General features: G+C 49.2%; 1 protein-coding gene across 22 annotated transcripts in view; it reads right to left on the reverse strand.

The window, feature by feature from the left end:
* Msi2 (musashi RNA binding protein 2) overlaps positions 1 to 14,776 on the reverse strand; it is a 373,908-nt gene that overhangs the window by 130,353 nt on the left and 228,779 nt on the right. For all 22 annotated transcript variants that reach the window (XR_015447701.1, XM_087202196.1, XM_087202200.1 and 19 more), the window contains one exon: positions 3,997 to 4,045. Coding sequence is in view for 21 of the 22 variants with exons in the window: in XM_087202196.1 (XP_087058322.1) it covers positions 3,997 to 4,045 (49 nt within the window). In the remaining variant the exon portion in view is untranslated. The remainder of the gene's footprint in view (positions 1 to 3,996; positions 4,046 to 14,776) is intronic.

Consider the following 14,776-nt stretch of genomic DNA (forward strand, 5'->3'; position numbering starts at 1 on the left):
GACACTCCACAGGCGATGGGCGAAGCTTCAGAGACTCCCTGCTCTTTTTCCATGGGGCTCCTGACCATTCAGCTCTCCCCTGGAAGGACCCAGAGGCGCAGGGTTCAGGAACCCAGGGCTGGGGTCAGAGGGAGGGACAAGTGAAGTTTTCTTCACACTGGGGGCTCCCTTCTTCCAGCAGGAGGTGAGTGTAGGATGTACTATAGCAACCAATGGGCCCACATTCCACTCTGGCCAACGAGGCTGAGGTTGTGGGACAGTAAAGAGAGAGTGGAGCTACTCCACTTTCTCTCCTTCCTGGCTCTCCATCCTCAGCCTCCCACTAGCAAATCAGCAAAGCAGACAGCAGGTGCCTGTTTGCTTCCTCCCTCAGGGGCTCCCCTCCAGCCACACCCTGCAATCAATACCCAATGCTGAATTCAAGGACAAAGCAACAAACTTTCCTTCAAAGATCAGATCCTTTGATGATCAGCCCAAAATTTTTCAGAACACCTCGAACACAGTTTAGAGAGCAAATGAAATGACTCTGAGGAAACTGGAAAGCCACCATTCCCTCCTCTCCCCTGGGCACAAGTAGTCTCACAGAGGGCCACAGGATGATGCGATGGGCCAGGCCAAGATAGCCCAGCTTCCACCAGTAGCTCAGCTCCTTGGCTGGTTCTGGGCACCCGCCATGTGGCATGCCAGAACTTCACATGCCTTAGTTTCTTCATCTGGAAGTGGATGCACACTGTGGTCCAGCATGAAGGACTGGTGTGGAGACGAAAGAAGCATGAGGAAGCTCTCCAGCCCTTATTCAAGGCTCCCCTGCTTTCATGACTGCCTAGCACTGTGTCTATAGGTCAGATGGGCCGCAGTCATGTCCCAGCTCTGCTTCACTTCCCATGCAAGTCTGGGCAGCGCTGTTCCCCACAAAGATCAAGTGCTCTGTGCAGGCACTGAGCTTGCTCAGCACCAGGTCTGGTAAGTGCTTGGCTGTTTCTACCAAGATCGTTCACTGTGGCCTGATTAGAGAGCCACAGCAGAAACCAGGTGGCTGCTGTGACAGATGCCCAGATCCCCTTTGGGAATGAAGGACATGTTTCTCAGCCACTCGGAGTGCAGCTGGGACCCCAGCTGTAGACGCCCTCCAGGATTTCCTCAGCAGAAGGAAGCCCAGGTCACACCCACATCACAGGTGGGCTGTCTCCAAAGATGACCATGTGGGTATCAAGGATGTCTACTCACCCCACCCAGGCCAGAGGAAGACCCACAGGCTGGCTTCTCCTGCCACCAACCCTAATCGAGAGCATCTCCTAATAAGCTTCCTGCAGGCTAATAGGCTTAGCCCCTCTCGCAGTGGCTTCCTGGGGAACCCCTACCAGCAGTGACTGCTCATACCTCTCAAGTTTATAAAAAAAAATTAAAGGAATTCATCCTCAATTGTCAGAGTCTTGGAGCTCCTCAATCCTAGTTCCTGTATTTCTAGAGGAAGACCCTGAGATATTCAGCTCGGTTATGAGCGCGTTTCAGGCTATGCAAAAGGGAACAGCAGCAGAAGAAGGCCCACGTGGGAAGAAGGCCCACACTGAGGCACAGGGAGGGAGACCTGGTATTTGGGTGGCTTTCCCCACTGTGAGGCAACCCCAACCTGAGACAGCTCATAGTCTCTCATCCCCTGGATTTTCTCCTTCGATGCAAGTGAGGCCCTGCCTGGTGCTTCTGTGACAAGAGAAGCCAACTGCCAAGCAGATGTACCTAAGGGCCATCCCTGCCCCAAGGGGGACCATGGAGAATAGGCACAGGAGACAGCCAAGAGGGGACCAAGAGTGGAGAGTCTGCCTGACCTCTGGTTCCCAATGGCCAGCATGGCCTGGTGGTTCACGAGCCTGGCCCATCGGCCACAGAAGGCCAGGCAGGCCCAGTTTGTGCCGTTTCCCCGGAGCGGCAGCTGCCTGGCTCTGAGGGCACAGGGCTAGAGGACTCGAGGCTGAGGATGAATCAGCAGCTAGCTGCCTGTCAGGGCTGGGTGGGGCTCTGATGGAGGGCCCCATTGTGCTGTGGTGACCCCCAGAGCTCATGGCTGGGGCCTTTTAAAGAACAGATCTGGAGGCAGCAGCGACTGGAGAGGAGTCCTCAACCTCTGCCACCACAGCACTTTCTTCTTGCTAAGATAACCAACGGCAGGAGGTGAGGAGGTAAAGGAAAGGCTGGGGCCTGTGCTTGTGGGAGGTTTGTATTCTCTGTGCTCATCACCTGCTTCCAGATAAACACTCTGCCGTGCAGGTGGGGGCCCGCACAACACATGCATGGTTTTCATTCCCCTGAGTGCTCGGATTTCAAGCATGATCCCAGTTTCAGGGTCCAGCCCAGAGGAATTTTTCCTGGGCTATTCTGAGGGGTTAAATATGTCTGGGTCAAAGGTCCCACCTACACAGAAAGAATGCTGGGGAGCAGGAAGAGAGGAGAGGCAGTTTCCAGTACCCTTAGAAACTTCTGCACACACAGCCCCCCTGCCTGCTATTCCCTGGCCCACCACTCAGGCTGGCTTCCTGGGTATGTGGCTGTGCATGGCTCTAGCCTTGGTTTAATGTCCTGTGGTCACCACAAAATTCTTAGTCATTTCTGACAAAGAGGTGGCACCCTTCATTTAGCTGGTCCTTCATTTAGCATTGTTTAGCTGGTCCTGCATCCACAGCCAGGAGGGTGCGGCTCAGGGTTTGCCAGTGCTCCTCTCCCCAGTGCCCACAAGTCTGGACTCAGGAGGGCCAGCAAGGATGTCCTGAAGCCGGTCCAAGCTTGCCCCGAAGCATGCATCTGCACAGTCTTCTTTCCTCTCATCTTCCCTGTCTCCCCAGCCTCCACTCTTGCTCATCAAATTCTTACTTTCCCATGCTGAGGATGCCCTAGATGGGCACCAATTACCAGGCACAGGACAGGCCTGTTTGTTTCCTACCCCACCAGCAGCGACTCCCCCTCCTTGCCTTCCTCCCTTTCACTCAGCCACCTTCTCCAAACAGGAAAGACAGAGTCAGCACTGGGTAACTGCTTCTAATCACAGGTGACAGCAGGAATGTAAACAACACAAGAAACATCTAAATGCAATCCAAGTGGCAAAGAAACACGCTCAGTCACGGCTTCCTCCCTGCAGAGCACCCCACACTTTCTTGCCACCCCTTTTGGAAACTCCGCTCATTAATGCCCTGTTAATAGGAACCCCAGAAACCTAGAGCTTCCAGAGAACAGGAAACAGAAGGCTAAATCATAACCTCTGATTGACTCTACTACCTCTGGGGAGGATTTTCTAGATTCCTGCGATTTTTCTGTTCAAAGCAATAATTTTAATGTGTTCTTTTGAGAGTTGCTGGTCAGAGAGCTTTCTGGCGATCTGTCCAGTGTCAAGGATCCTCTCCCGAGTAAGCTCAAACACACAACATTTTGCATGTTATCTTAAAGGTTCTTGGAGCCCAGGTTGAACAAACATGTCCTGCAGCCTGGATGGCACAGGAGCAGCACAAAGGAGACAACAAATCGTTCCGAGGTGCCACAGGGCATTTCCAAGTCTATAACCACACACACTGAACAAACCTAGGACAAGGAGTCTCCCCTTCCTCTCTCCCTCTAGACTGACAGTCTGCTTCTCCACCACCTCCTTCAATGCAAATTGAGAACTCAACTGAGTAACTGCTATGAATAATTTCCACTAGGATCACTTAGTGGTGAGGTTAGCAGGGGACTAAGAGAAACCAAGACTAGAAAGATCTACCTGAGTGTGTGAGCTGGGAGTGGCTGCACAGTGCATTGATAGTTCCCCTGCCAAAAAGGAAGACAACCGAAACCCGTCTGGGTTCTTTCTTTGTAGTACAGTGGCCCGGGGTTGATACAGATTTTCAGAGATGGTGAAACACCTCTGCCTGCTTGATTCTGGACTTTGCCCTGTATCTTTTGCCAGTGGGATGGAGGTGAGAGGAAATGAAGGCCAGAAGGGACAACCTTCTTACACTGGAGTCATCTTACCTCTGTGCCTGTTGGTGGTTTTATCAAACATCAGCATTGCATCTTCCACCTGTAAAACAAATGTAGAATACAGGTTACTTTAGGAATGTTCACAAAATATACAAAACATTAACATACACACACACAAATATATATTTCCAGGGGAGGGGGTTTCCACTACAGGAAACATAGTTGCTCGTTAATGAACATTTGAAACAAAAAAAATGCTTATCTTTCTACCTAGTACAACTATGGTTACCACATGGCGTATTTTCCCTTAGTGTTTCCTTTAAAAATACCTATGCCTATTTTAACACCTTAAATCATATTGCATGCGGAATTTTTTTTCTCCTTTCTGTTTTTTAAAGTAAATAATGTTACACTATCACAAACAATTCCCAGGACTAGCGTATCATATTTCATGGAGCAAGAAGCACACAGCTTACTCAATTATTTCCTTTATGATAAAGTATCTAAATTCTTTCCAGTTATAAGCAGTGGAACTTTAGGAGTTTGTTATGGGCTAAACTATACCCCCTCAAATTCATACGTTAAAGTCCCAATCCCTAGTACTGCATATACGACCGTATCTGGAGACTGGCAATGAAGACTGAACGAGGTGCTCAGGGCGGCCCTGATCTACTCACTACAACTGCAGTTCTAAGAGGAGATTACTCAGACACATACAGGAGACCAGGTGCCCACCCTGCTAAAAGACAGTCACCTATAAGACAAGGAGGAATCAGAAGAAAGCAAGCTCGTCACCCCTTCACCTCAGACTTCTAGCTTCCAAAGTGGAGAGAAGATAAATTTCTGTTGTTTAAACCATCCTGTCTGTGGTACTTTGTTATGACAGCCCTAGCTAACGAACACACTGATTCAAGGTCCTTTCCAAACAGCAGAGAGAAAAGAATACCAAAGGCACCTTCTACCTCTCTTCCACACATCCTTCAACCATTCTAGATATTTCTAGCAGTGACACTTCCAGATCCACACTCGATTCCCCCAGAGATCTCAAGAAACTAATTCTTCATGAACTCAGCTTTGGCTTTAGAATCCTCTTTTTATTTATGTGCAATCCTTCATTCCACGAAACACATCTTTAGCATAGGTCTTTGTCCTAACCAATCAGCTTACTCACTCGGGTGAGCAGCTAGCTCTCTTCGTTCATTTTGTGCCCAAGAGTGGCAGTGAAAAATACGACCATGCCCAGGTGGTTGTGGGTGACAAAACTGTTAGGCCAGAGGACTGTCCTAGAGCAAACTGGGGTGTGTGCATATGGGGACGGGGGAACCAAGCACCATTGATTTGTGCTCAAAGGCTCACAAATGAGCCTTGGGGCCCAAGCTAAACCAGCTGAGAAAGGGAATCACAGGCTATTCATTTCTCACTCCTCCCAGACTGCAATCTTCCACAGAGGAGAGGACATTGGGTGAAGCAATAAAACAACGTTTCAAATGGTGCCTCCAGACAAATCAAATCTATTTTTCCAGCTGCTAACAGATATAACAGGGGAGGAAGCGCAGAGTCCAGGTAAGAAGGGAAGATGGGACAGGCAAGTAAGACACAAACCCCGAAGGAACTGGCCTGGCTTAAAAAACCCTTCTGGAGGGAGGGGCCCCTTCAGTTGCTAAGCAACCAAGGCTGAACAACAAGCCCCTGGGGCCTCCCCTGCTGGCCCCCCCACTCCTGAAGTCAGTTGCTGGGTGAAGAGTGGCCTCTTCTGTGTCTCCTCCAGCAGGCAGCTGCCCTGTCTCTCCTGGGCACTAGCTGACAGGAGCAGGTGATGACGTTGGTTTGGAGATCACTTGAAACAGGGGCTCCTCCCCTGGGCAGGCTTGAAGAGCCCCCCGCCCCCACCGAGCACCTGCAGAGGCTGGACACAACAGGCATTCACGCACTCAAAGCAAAACCACCACAAGATCAACTGGTGTGTTTGTACACAGAGCAGTCACACTCGAGCATATGGCATCTCAGGCTCAGGCCCTGGGACGGGATAAGAATCCGAATGCCTGGGGTGTGCGTGCAGGCGGCCAGGCAAAAAGGTAAACAGGACATCTGTTTCGCACCCATCTCCACAATTTCTGAGATGTTTGCCAAATCCTTATTTTGCGCTGAAAATGCCTAACAGTAAGGAAAACAGCGTCCCTTTTGTGCTGGCCGTGTTTTGGTCCTGAGACTCAGATCCCCTTAGGAAATAAATGCTTTGAATTTTTAAAAAAATGTATTTTCAAAACCCACTTTCAACAGTGTGTAATTGGCTCCCTCCCCTCTTTGCTAAGTTTGGACATTTTCTTTGGGCCTCCGATACTCCACCCTGATGAGCGTGGGGCAGGACTGTGTATGTTTTGGGGGCAGTCATTGTCACAAAGAATGGAGGCTCTTTCCTCTGTAGTCCAGCTGTACAATGGTACCCGCAAAGGCCTCCTGAATAGATAAAGTGTCAGGGTGAAAGAAAAATTCTATTAACACTTTACAAAACACAACATCTAAGAAGGAGCTAGAGAAGAAAGAGAAAGGAAAAAAAAAAAATCAATATGGATAAGTCCCTGGGCTGGGAGGAGAAAACTTTTCAGCGGTTGCAAAACACTTATTAATTCAGAGAACCCATCAATGCGATGGAAATCTGGCAGAACAGCAAGAGCTAAAACTAGGAGAATTTGAATATACAAAGACTGAATAGAATGAAAACCACAGCCTCACATATGGGACTGTTTCTCACGGTTCTATGTGAATCAAACAGAAGTGCTTGTGTGAGTCTCCAAGAAGGGGAAGGAAGGGGCAGAGTGAGGTAACCGGTATGAACCCTGGAGCCAGCAAACTGGGAGTGATCTGGGGCTCTCTGTGTGTCTGTCTCACATGCACACATGCATGTGGACACACAACACACAAGTGCCACCCAGGTAGACTCGTTGGCTGTGCAGAGTCATCAGCACCACTGTCCAGGCTGCCTTCCTGTAAGGGCTGGAACCAAACAATGGGCAGGGGGACTGCAAACAGTTCTGCTGAGTTCAGATCCAAACCACCATTAAGCCTCGTTAAACACTTGAGGCATGCCACCCTCGCCCTTATGATTAACACTGGTATCTTCACTGGGTCTGCTGTACGAATCTTCTGTAGCAGATGTGGCTGCCCACAGGCCCAGTGATCTTGTGGGCCCCCTAAAAGAGAGGAGGACAGGAGGTGTCTGAATCTGAGCCCACTTTGTCCCTTGCTCTGGCACAAACCTGGTCTGTTTCTGGAGAATGAACAGGGTTATTCCTACCTTGAGATGTGCTTTGTCATAACCAGAGGCAGGTTTACAATGAGCCCTGGCATCCTTCGTGTTGTCTCCCTGAACCAAAAAGCAAGGTCAAGTAACTTTTAGGTGAAATGGTTGAAAACGGGAGATGCCCGGTCTTTGTCCTAACATGAGAAGCTTCTGAGCATGTGTCTGGGGCTGTTGCATCCTCAGAAGTGTGGGACAGTCCAGAAAAGGGGAACGATGCTGCCAGTCTCTGGGATCATTGGGCTTGGGAGCAGGGCTCCTCAAACATCCACCTCACAGTAATTACATTTCTAAGCTCTGGGTGCTGCTGATGCAGCTGCTGGCCTGTGGCCCCCTCTTTCCAAAGACTCCTCTAAGAGGGACAAGCAAAAGCAAAGGTTAAAGACACTGGCCAGAGATTGCTTCTTCCTCTGACACATTCAGTGTTCAACACATGGAACACAATCTCTCTTCTAGAGGATGCACACTTGGGTGTGGCAGCAGCTGCTGCTCTCTTTGTTGCCTATGGCTTGGACATTTACATTCTAACACCCTGAAAACAATGGTGGTGTGAACCATGGTGATGAGGATGACAGGAAAAGGGATTTCTTAGTGGCAAGCAAGGCACCCCTGCACCCAATGCAGGAAAAATTCAAATTTTACTTGGGGGACATAAACTTTCCTTCTAACAGATAAAACGCTTGCTAATGTCTACATCATGCAGCCAGCACAATCTTGATTAGAACAGCTCGCTAGTGTGACAACTTTATTTACTTTTACATAACCTGTGTTTATCAGGCATGCTCCACTTGCAAAGCACTGGCCTAAGTATAAAGAAAAGGCAAATTACACTGAGGTCTATGGTGAACTGGTCAAGTTAACCATCCCACAACCTTTACCCTGTAATTTTGCAGACATGGCATTCTTGTGGCCATAGGTAATGCATACACAACCCTTGTTCTTAATTTTTTTTAAAAAATAGGCTTGTATTTAGAAGATATACAGTCTTGAAAACTACTAGCGAGGTAAATGAAGGCAAGAAAAGGGGCAGAAGAAGGCCAAGTGTTGAATGTAGGGCGAATATTAAACTATCAGGTGCCACAGTCTAAATGAAACACATTCACACTGTAACCTGCCAAAGGGGATGCAGGATGTGAAAAAACTTCTTCTATATCTCAACCCAGCAGCAATGGCAGAGACCACCAGGATCCTATAAATACCAAGAGAACCTGGCAACGTGGTCCTCGCTAAATGAGCACCATGAAAAATCAGCTGTAATTACCTCCAGTAGGCAATGCCTCTCTAATCCTAATTCATTTAATGAATGAATGAACTGTCTTTTGAATGAGTCAAAGACTTATTACTGTGAGCCAGGCATTCTTGCCAGGTGACTGTGGAAACAGGTAGCTGGTGTTGATTATGTCTCAAGGTGAGATTTTAGCCAGTCCTATTCATGTGCCGGCCGAACAGGAAACCTTTAAAGTCAAATGCAAAGATGCTCCTATGAAGGGAGGTCAATGCTTCTATCTGTCCAGTGGGTCTGTCCTAGAGCTGTCCCCAGACCGCTGTCTCTTCTGCCCAGGGTTTTGTAGCTTTGGCTTCCTAAATGCAGAGCAGGTGACTGAAGGTGAACTGATCTGAGGACATAAAAACTGTTCCCAGGAGATGGCTAAGGAGAAAAGAGCTGCAGGTAATGACTCAGCAGGTGCTGGGAGCTGTGAGCAAGCCTGGCAGCGCTGAACAAAGCTGGGGGAGGATCCAGGTTCCAACCCCAGCTCCATCTGGCTCTCCCAGAAGACAAGCCACCTCCTTTCTCTGCCCTTAGGCGAGGTCTGTGAAAGGAAGGATTGTATGAGATGGTCCCTAAGATCCACACGTAAGAACCCTGCCTGGAGTGCAACACTGGGCCGCAGAGGCTGCTGGGACAACATTTGGGAACATCAAATCCCCCACTGTCCTTTGCAGACTGCGTTCTGTGAGGCTGTTCCAGAGCTTTGCTGTGGTCAACACACGCCCTAAGAAATTTCCTACTTCTCCTTAGATATAAACACACACACCCACACACCATACATATCAAGAACAAAGCAGGAAATGGTACTTCAAATGATCCTTAAATCATCTGGCCAAATACAGGCAGGAGGGGAAAGGGAAGAAGAGAAACAGGGCTCTTCCAACTCCCCCAAAACAAATGCCTCTAAATTTCCCTTCCTGCTCCCACTCAAACCCTTCAAGTGTTAGTTTAAATAAACACCCTCAAATGCAGGAGCATGACATTACAGTGTGGTGGGCTCACAGGCTTTCTTATGCTCCATAAACTCGAGGCACCGAGGCTGCAGAACAGACCTATTTGATGTGGCAAGACTGCCCAGGGCACAGGTGCTGGAGCCTGTTCAGTGACAATGGCCAAGGCCCCATGGGATTTCAGAACAGGGGAGAGCACTGCTGGCCACACCTCCTCCCAGCAGCCTGAAAATGGAAAAGTCTGCTCCTGCTAGACTGCTCAGTAATGGTGACTCCTCTGTTGAACAGGCGTTTGCAGTGTGCTCTAGCCTTGAAAAAGGTGGGATTGGTTTATCTTTAATTGTTGCCCAAAAGGATGGGAGGGAGGTGCTGGAAAATCCCATTAGTTGACGCTGAAATCTAGATCAGTTGTTTTTCACCTCGACTGCTCACCAGAATCACCTGGAGAGCCACTGAAATGCAGGCTCCTGAGGCCACCCCTGGGCAGTTCAATCAGCACAGTCCAAGCCTCCAAGAGATCCCAGAGTGTATGTGTGCACAGGGGCTCAAAATCAGAGGTGGCACTGGGTGTGGTGGCACACACTTGTAATCCCAGCACTCTGAGAGGCTGAGGCAGGAGGACTGAGAGTTCAAAGCCACCTGGGAAACATAGGGAGACCTCAAAAAGAGATAGGATGCTTGTCTCCAGCTAGAAGTGAGGACCAGGAAGGCTCCCATGCCTCATGCTGCTTTCTCGGGACTCTTGGGACCTTGTCCTGATCTCCAAACAAGAAAGCCAGAGATCTGTCCTAGAAATGGCTCAGGAAGACCAACAACAACCCAGAACTTCAAGACAGCCTAACAAGACCAATGTGTCTCTTCCCAACATTATCAGTATCTCCACGGAGACTAGCTTTGGTCTTTACAAGAGCATGTGAGACGGGTTATGGCCAATTCTCTGAGCCTTGGTTTCCCCAGTGCTGGTCTCTGCTGGCAGGGGCTGGGTCCAGGCCTTAGGTGCTGGTCTTCTGAGCCCAGGTCTCCCTCTGCCCCACCTGGGCATCCTCCCCTTTGGAGCCTCTGTCCTCGGTGCTGCTGTCTCCAGGCACCGCCTCCTCCTTCACTCCCAACCCACACGCCTTAGCTGAGTAGCAATGGAACAACTTTGCTTAGTTTCTCCTACATTTTTATATATTGTGGTAAAATATGTACAGCATAAAATTTATGTTTTCCCCTGTAGTGCCGAAGAAGGAATCCAGGGCTTTGTACGTGGTAGGCATGTGCTCTACCAACTGGGTTATATCCGCAGCCCCAAATTTACCACTTTAACCCCTTTTTCAGTACTCAGTTCCATGGCATAAGTACTTCTCCTAAGTTCTTCACAGACGGCTCCCAAGCCTTACTATGGTTAGAATATTCTATGACGTGAGCAGGACCCCTTTTTACCAGCACTCTTTTTTCCTGCTTTTACTTGCTCTGTTCTTGTGGGGCCATTCCATTTTTACCATTCAACTTGATGAAAACCAAACTCCAGTGTTTATCAGACAGCAGCTAGGAACCTAACAAAAAGACACTTGCCCGTGGGGGCTTCAGGATGTTGTCTGCAGACAGCTCTATGCTAGAGATTCAGGCCTTTCACCCAGCTAATGGCAACACCTCCTGCTCAGCCATTCTGACTGCACAAATACTTACCAGACTCTAAGGAGTGTAATGTCTACATCCCCACTATAGTGATTGTTGTAACAGCTATGTTTACTGGTGCTTAATAGGCAATTTGCAAAGCTCATTTAATTCTCAAAGTAGCTCTGGGGTAGATATTGTCATACCCATTTTATAGGTGAGGAAATTGTGGCTTGTTGAGATTAAACAACTTGCCTGGGATCACACATGCAATCAATAGTGGAGCCAGGATTTTAAACTTGATATCTCCTTTCATCTCCTATTGGTCTCCCTGAATTGTGTTGTTTTAAATCCCTAGGGCTCAGCACAGTGCCAACGCCTGCTGGATGAACCAATGAAATCTGCCTTCAAATCCTATCAAAAAGTTAAAGAGACATGATTAATCAATGAGATGGAACATACTGCTCTGCTTGGCTTGGAAGAGAGTGAAGGGTTGCAGAGGTGCAGAACAGAGGATGTAGGAGTCTCTTTCAGTTAGATGGGCAGATTCTAAATGCTATGACCTCTCTGGTCACTGGCCAAACTGGCAGCAGAGCTCAAACTGGTAGGGGACCCTGGAATTCAGTGCACAGGGCTCAGCTCATGGAAGTCTATGTTGCTCAGTGAGAACTAAGAACTTAGAATGTGTCTCCTGTCCCAGAGTTGACAAGATGGCTTAGATGGTACCTGGGAGTGCCTAGTACTCAGAATATACTCATTATAAAAGATGCTGGCCCCAATTTACTGCCCCTCTGGGCTATCCCCTTGCAGAGCCTTGTGCGCGTGCGCACACACACATGTATACACACACACACAGGTAAGCTGGGAGCCACAGCCAATGCTCTTTGTTTCCTCACTACAAATGGGTTACACCAAGGGACATCCACTAGGAGATCAGCACGCCCTTGGGGGAGCAGACCTAGGAGGCCCTACCTTAAAGAAAGGGAAGCCCATTTAAGGTACAATGTGCAGGGACTCCGTGCTGGCTACCAAGACAAAGCCCTGGGCCCAGCACCACCCTGGGGACATCAGGCACGAGGCTGTCTTTGGAGTTATCTGAGGAGAGGCTCGCAGAGGAGAAGGTGAAAGAAGGGAGGTGGTAGGAGAGGGATGCGGAGAGAGGCCGGGCACGAGCTGTTGGAGGAGAAGCAGTTGGAGACAGCAGGCTGACAGCTGTCACATGGAAATGGCATCTGGCCTAACGGCCTCTTGTGTGAGGCTCCTTCGAGTGGCGGCTGCTGTGCTCTGGAAATCCAGGCCTATTTGCAGCACTGGTTTTGAGTGTGTGCGTGCGTGAGTGCATGCAAGTGTGCTCTGGGGGAGGGGACTGGCAGGCAGGCTGCCTAATGCCCCCCTCCCCCGTCTCCAGTGTCTCCCCAGCAGGCCTCACCCACCGTGAAAAAGGCCCAAACCTGCCAGCTCCAGAGGAGAGAGGCAAATCATTAGGGGAGCACTGATGTGCCGTAACACTCTCTTGCATTTCCATTAAACAAATACTAAACTGCTAATTGCCAAAATGGAGCTCCACGACTCTGACCGAACGGGGGAAAGGTCTATAATTACCAAGTGTGAAAATGCACAGCCTGTAAATAACCACCTCATCTGTCCTAATATGGGCTGATATTGATGGGCATGAAATAAACATCAGGACCAAATGGAAAAATCATCCACATCTCCTGTGGCCAATGCAATCTCGGCCGGTGACAAGCGTGGCTGCTGCCATCCATCGGGAGGGGAGGAGAGGAGAAAGGAGTTTTGCAGGCTTGGAAAGTCCAGATTCCAATCCCAGTTGCAGTCCCTTGGGCCATCTGCAGTTTTTTGTTTTTGTTTTTTTTTTTTCCTGCCGGCAAAACAAGGCTGGTAAATTACATGGCTTAATGATGGGATGGAGGACTCACCTGCATCTTGGTAAGGCCAGGGCCCCGGGGAAGGGGACATCGGATAGCATAAGCCTCTGGCACAGGGCTCTGGACACCCTCTAACCCCGCTCCCTTTAACAGACCAGCTGGTGAGGATGAAGACTGAAGGAGAGGGAGAGCCCGGCTAAGGTGACATATCTGTTCATAGACCAGTAGCTGCCCAACCCGCAGCTGGCTGCACAGCACTGATGAAAAGAATGTAGGTCTGGAATGACTGTGGGGCTTTCTTACACCCCCATGCCAGCCAAGGTGCCTCCCTCCCCACTCCCATCCCCTTCTCCCACCAGGATTCGAGGCTGAATCTGGTCTCTCAGATTCCAGAGCCCACCACCTGCCCTGACTACACCGAAGGTGGGGCCGGTGACACGTCCTGTGGGCCTCCGGGACCCCAGGGTCCCGGTCCCTACTACCCTGTAATCCTGATAAACTCAGCAGATCTGGGGCTGAATGTCAATAACCAGAGGAGAGAGGAATCTCAGGTGTCTCAGAATTACTGACTGGGGAGTTAGGAGTGACTCAGGGTCACTGCTCCACTTCCCACCCAATGCAGGAATCCCTTCTCCAAGGCTGCTTTGAGTCCTTTTGGGATCTTCAAACACTCCCCGGCCCCACCCCCTCAGGGAAACTGTGCAGGCCCAAATTCAGCAGCAGATGCCCCAAATAGCAGCTTCCTCTGTTCCAAAGCCCAATTTTGGCACAAGGCAGAATTCTGTGAACTGTACCGGAGTCAGTGCTCAATGTTCCACCCACCTCAAAAGTTTCCCCGGCATCTAAATTAGCTCCTGCTCCTTTCCCCTTGCCTTCTGTCCCTAATATCACTTCCAGAGTCCGGGGTCATGTATCCCATGGGTTGCTCAGTCCTAGTCCTGACCCAAAGACTTTGTCAGAAATAAGCAAAATGAAAGGAGCTCCGAACTGTGGACTATTATTAAAGGCATTCTTTTTGGTTACTTTTATATTCCCAAAGCATCTTCAAATAATGGCTAACACAATACAGCTGAGCACAAAGTTCAAGTGCAGCTATAGGCAAATGATTCAGTCATTTGGCAAAGTTATTTCTTGTTCAGAGACAATCATAAAATCTCCGAGGCGGAAAGGACCAAAAAGGTAGGAGTCCAGCCCACTTGTTTTCCGCGGAGGCAACTGGCTCCGAGGGTTTCCATGGCTATAGGAAAAACCATGGTTGGTAGAGTCAAAGGAACCTGGCACAGCTTCACACGCCCTGGGTGCAAATCCTGACCCACCATCTCCACCTATATACATGGCCTTGGGTAGACTTTCCAAGGTGGATTAGTTTCCTTGGATGAAAAGGAACGACAATCTCTGTTTACCTTCCCTCTAGCTGTGAGAAGTAGAGATTGCTGACAATATTGCACAGGAAAACATCTGGCCAGTGGGAAGTCTCTCTTCCCTGTCTTATCACCAGTAGACATCCCAGTCCTGGCGCACACAGATGCTCCATGAGTCTAAGTATCTGTTAGATGAGGGCTGCATAGGAGACTAACAGACTCTGTACTGATCACCATCCATTCCAACCTAGTGCAATTGGTATGGACATGTGAGGTTTAACCCCATAAGTGCAGCTGGCTTTATGCACTGCACTGCAGTGAATCATATGCAAACAAACCATGTTTTAGAAGCAGAAGGGAATGGAGAACCAGTGGAATCTCTTAGGATGGAACACTCCTCAAAATGAAAAGGAATAAGCCACTGGTATACAACTTGGATGGGTCTCAAGGGAATTTCGCTGAGTTGA

This window comes from Heterocephalus glaber, unplaced genomic scaffold (assembly GCF_053883595.1).
Source record: "Heterocephalus glaber isolate CG9 unplaced genomic scaffold, H.glaber_assembly_v1.0 deba00001773, whole genome shotgun sequence".
NCBI classification, from domain to species: domain Eukaryota; kingdom Metazoa; phylum Chordata; class Mammalia; order Rodentia; family Bathyergidae; genus Heterocephalus; species Heterocephalus glaber.